The 5,422-nt window shown below is 39.1% G+C and overlaps 1 protein-coding gene across 1 annotated transcript in view; it reads right to left on the bottom strand.

Moving 5' to 3' along the window:
- The window catches only part of EXOC5 (exocyst complex component 5), a 52,155-nt gene extending 46,753 nt beyond the window's left edge, over positions 1-5,402 (bottom strand). The window contains exon 1 of the mRNA XM_058567006.1: positions 5,298-5,402. Coding sequence (XP_058422989.1) covers positions 5,298-5,324 — 27 coding nt within the window. The 5' untranslated portion in view covers positions 5,325-5,402. The remainder of the gene's footprint in view (positions 1-5,297) is intronic.
- Between the last annotated feature and the right edge of the window lie 20 nt (positions 5,403-5,422).

The raw sequence follows: 5,422 nt of genomic DNA on the forward strand, positions 1-5,422 counted from the left end.
ATATCATCTTAGCCCAGCCCTTTCATCTCATTTTTATATACAAGAAAACTGATGAAACGAAATTTAAGTCTTCTCAAGGCACTAAACCGGTATTTTAATCCAGAGATTTTTCCACTTTATTATGATGTCTTTTAAAATTATATAAAGACCATGAAAATTATCACCTAAAATGTCTAATAAAACCTTCTATTAGCATTTCAAATTAAATTAAGTGTATTTACAAATTTACATATTAAATATATTTACAGGCACTTAATAAATGCCTCTGGGATAAAATTAAGCAACCGAATCCAAGGAATCACTCACTTTTTTTGATTTATTATATCCTCAGTGATCAAAGATGTATATATTCTATAGCTAACTCTTTTCTCTTATTATTATTTTCATATTTCAATTCCAAGGAAAGAAAATAGCACCAGAAAAGTTGGCTCAAGTTTTTAAAACATCTTATATATATAGACTTTTAACAATCAAAACTTTTAAACTATATACCACTCAATTAACCAGAACTTTCATCTAACTTGTGGGTTTTTTGTTTTTTGAGGATATTATATAAAACTTAGACCTGCTATTAAGAGAACAGTACAAATCAATCTTTCAAATCACTCTTTAACACACACACCACACTATCCAATTTCCTGAGCACGCCAGGGACTCAATATTTTACACTAATTACACACACATGCAGCCAATAAATTATCCTCAATTTAACGACTTATTCCAAAAGTTCACTTCCCAGATGGTTTGACTGGAGAACTCAGAATACAAAATACTTAAACGTAAACCCATTACTCCTAAGCATCTGCCTCTACCTCCACCACTCTACTAAGCATAGTAGAAGTCTACTGGATCTTGGTGCAGATAAGAAGTTGATCAGCCCCTGTTCCAGTTATCTGCTGCTGCATAACAACCACTACAATAAATTAGTGGCTTAAAATAACAATAATAATTATTTTGTTCACAAATCTGCAATTTGGGCAGGACTCGGGGGAAACCTAGTCTCTGCTCCATGTGACATCAGCTGGGGCAGCTCAATTTGTGCGAATCTGATGTCAATTCCAGGTGAATAGTGTCAGAATTAAATTGAATTGTAGGACACAGCTGGTGTCTGCTGGAAAACTGAAATGAATTGTTGTGGGAAAAATCCCCACACATCTGGTGTCAGAAGTGAAGTACTGAGAGTAGCGGTCGAGTGTCCAGAGAAGAAACAGTTCTTTTCCTTTCACTCCCCCACCTATATTTTTAACTCAAACCATCTTTTAACTCCAGGACATGGAATGACTTCTGACCTAGGGTAGGTAAGGTACTCAATAAATATTTGCTGAATGAATACACTTTCTCCTATACATGATACTGTAATTGGTAGCCAGTTTCCACAAACACTTATTTAACAGCTAATAATGGCTAAACAAGTAGCATTTTAGCACCTTAAAGGTAAAGGAATGGTCCTTGTATATCTCACATTCATTAATACATATTTAGCTAGTAATTGAACAAGAGAGATCTTTCTCAATAAGTTTAAATAGTTTTTGTAACTCAGTTTGAAAATCTAAGAGACAGAAATGTGTTTGTGTGCAAAAATGTGCTCTTGGCTATTCAAATTCTAATCTGGAAGTCAAACAGCCATCAGTTCACCACAGTCAAATTACCTGACCTCAAACACTATTATCAAGGAACCTATTTACAGGAAAGAAAAAAATCAAATTTCCAATCCTGGCTTTAGGACGGCCACTGTTAAACCCCAATTTACCTTACAGGCCACTCCTCTTCATGCATGCTATAATGAACCTTTCCCTTGTCTCTACGGTCCACACTTACCTCCCTTTATGCCTTGGCTTTCATTGTCTGCTTTACTGGCAAGTCCCTCCACCCAGTTCCACAAACTCAAATCTAACTTATCCTTTGTATATCATTCAAATACTACCTCCTAATCCTCTCCCACTTCTAGAGGTAATCTTCCCAACCTCTCAACTCCTACAGCACTTTATCTAGACCTCTCTGACACCATTCATAACTTTATTTCAAGAGTACATAGTTATATATCTATTTTCTCTCCCCCTATTTCACAATAAATGGCAGGTTCTATATATAATTCAACATTTTCCAAAGTATGTTCCATGGAATTCACAAAATTAACAAGCAGTAGAAAATAAAAGTCTCACGGTCAAAAAAGTTTGGGAAATGAACTTCTCAGGATCTTGAACATACTAAGGTATATTGTAAATCTCTAATGAAACACAACGCCCATTTCCAAAACTTATTTGGCCTCTCTACCGTTTTGGCTTTTTAATCTTTTAATCTCATAGGATTAATATTTCTATGTCATGCCGTTTTGAGATATGTAGCCTCATTAATTTTGGGACCTTATCTTGAACTTAATAGGTACTCAACAAATATTTGCTGAATGAATGGGTAATTGACTCTAGTTAACAAAGAACTCTCCCATAAAGGTAGCTTGCCCAAAGAGAAGAAAAGACTCCAGAAGAATGATAGGAGAGAAAAAGAGCAAGCGAGAAGGGAGTACAAAGTCCTTAGCAGTACAGTAAGAAAAGAAATATTTTCAACAGCAGAAAAAGAATTTACTACCCCAGTCAATTTTTATATGTAGAGGTCATAATTAATCCCAACCACATAGGAATTCCTGTTTAGAATGTTCATCCTGAGGTGATTATTTAGAAACACTACAGATAGATTCTTTTAGAAAGATTTGTCAACAAGGGTTGAAACTAAGAAGGTATTCTGGTCAATTTCCAGGATACACACTATTAAAATAACTGATTCATCTACTACTAAATCATTTGTCAACTAAGGAAATATCCTGTAGTTTGATTTTGTTGGATGAAGGTGTTTATGTTAAAAAATGAAGTCTCGTAGGACTAATAAGATTTTACAAGAAGTAAACACTTATGAAAGTTCATGGATTCAAAGCATAATTTTGTATTGATTTAACCTCTTTTTCAATGTGGAAAAACGAAAGCACAATTCAATTTAATAGCGCATTAAAACCAGGATGCATAAAAGCAAAATATCCTTGACTACATCCTGACCTCTGTTTCCCACAGTTCTCCAGCTGTGACTAAGAAAGGGAAGCAAAAGAAAAAGACACTCCCTGACTTGTCCTACAACCTAGATCATATGGCTGGAGCAACAGGAAATGGCAGCGATGACTGAGGTTTATTTTTTGCTTTTTTTCCCCTCCTCCCTCTAAAGCAAAGAGAACAACTTTTCACTTAGGGATGATAACTTACTCAAGAGTAGACAGAGTCCACTGTAGGGCTGAAAAGATGAAGACATTTCTTAATCATAACTATTAACATTTAATTGTAACTATTAATGTAATATCGTTTTAATTTTGATGAAGCAACAATTTACATATGGTCAGGAAAGAGAAAGTCACATGAGTTAAAACCCATAAGCATGTTTAAGCTTGCTCTATGAACCCTCTGGCCACAGGAATAGTCTGAGTCTATCATCACTGGTCAGTAAATGAATATTACTGCTATCACATAACTGGAGTCACTGAGTTTAAGGTAAACCCTAATTTGGTTTAACTACTTTACTAAATGGCAGGACCCCAAAAGCAAAACATACATCTATGTATGTACACACACACATATATATTTCTCTACCTCCTCCCCTATGCCCCTAGGGAGAGGGGAAGAGAAATCAAATATATTTTCAAATAAGTTATGTGGACTCATGTGGTCAAACATTTAAAGAAAAACAGACATAATATGGTCCGAAATACAACTGGGAATGTCGAGCAGGATTAACTGAAAGGTTAATGCCTTATGAACTGTAAGACAAAATAACAGTTTGCTTTTAATAGCTGGCTAATCATGTATTTCATTAAGTAAATTAAAGATCTCAACTTCATAGACAGATTTCTACCTTTATAAGATATGAAAAAGAAAACAAGGAACTACAGAACTACTTAGTGTCTTGCCCAGGAACACAGAGCAAAAGCTTTTAGCAGAACGAATGTCTCCCTGCTCCTGTCTCAATCAATAACCAGATGGCGCAATGTTGGAATTAGAGAAGTCAATGTAATATATCTCCCAACACTTAAACCTAAGGAAATGCAATTTCCAAATTCTTTCTTGTAATTGTAATCCTTCACTCACAAATTACTATTTTATTACAATTTATTATAACAATATGTTATTACTCTCAACAAAAGCATTATCTATCCAAAAGCTGAGAGAAACCCAAACTACAGAAACAGTAACAAATGAAAAGTTCCCAATTGTTATAAAAACTGAGGCATTCAAATTTTAAGCCAAAAAAAACCTGCTGAATCTTAAGCAGAAAAAGGATCCAATTTTCACTTATGGAGAAATTCTCTGTCAACTGCAGTCTTCTCAGTGATTACACTTCTGTCACTAATCATGAAACACAAGCACACACAAAAAGGGTCTTTCCTTCCTTTTTCTTCACATCTCTGTTTTCATTTCTTTCACAAAAGAAGATCCTTTACACGTTTCATTGTTTGGTGATCCAGTTAGAATTTCCCTATTCTATTACCTCAGTCGTCACAGCTTCTTACATCGCATTTTACTAAATTAAATTTTAAGTTTTAGAGACTGAAAACGCTCAAAGAAACACATGAGAATGCTCATTGTCTCCCGCGTCAAGGATTCTCCAGCTGGCAGTGAGGTGGTTTCACAAGACACTTAAATTTCTTAAGACCCGAACACAAATGTTAATTTTAGTTTTGCCTCTCTTCAGTCTGAAAAGCTAAGTAGGCCTTTATTGTCCTAAAAAATACTTCAGGCTTCTCAAATGTCAGAGTTAACTGGCAGGCATATGAGTGCCACTTCTGACATTTACTAACGGAAGAACTACTCAACATCGAGAGCCCCCCAAGTCGTCCCGATCTCAGGAGGCCCCCCTTAGAATACCACGCGAGGATCCAAACGACAAGACGGGACTCGCCCAACCTGAGGCTCCCGCTCCTCTTTCCGCTCCCTGAGTCAGCCCTTCCCACCGCTCACCCTGAGCGCATCTTCCTGCGCCCGGACGCCCAGGGCGCCCCTCCACCCCTGCGGACACCACCAGTCCTCCCCGTCCGGGCCCCGGGCTCGCGTCCCTGCCCACCTCCCCACCCGGGTCCCTCAGCCTCCCCTCCCCCTTCCACGCCCCGCCCGCGCCGACACCGGAGCCGCCACCCCACCCCTTCGTGTCCGCGCCTTTCTTCCGAGGGCTGCTCCGGGCAGCCGGCGGACGCCCGCGCCTCTGCCCGCCCACCCCGCCGCCTGCACCGGGCCCGCCACTCCCCGAAGAGCCGCCGGACCCACCTCGAAGAGCTCGGCCGTCGTAGCCATCCCGGCCGGCGGAGAGGCTCGCCTCGCGCTGGATGCCGCCGCCTCTTCACATGCTGCGCCTCAGCGGCGGCGCGCACAGCTCCCCGCTCGGCTCGCGG

Source organism: Diceros bicornis, chromosome 24 (assembly GCF_020826845.1).
Source record: "Diceros bicornis minor isolate mBicDic1 chromosome 24, mDicBic1.mat.cur, whole genome shotgun sequence".
NCBI classification, from domain to species: Eukaryota; Metazoa; Chordata; class Mammalia; order Perissodactyla; family Rhinocerotidae; genus Diceros; species Diceros bicornis.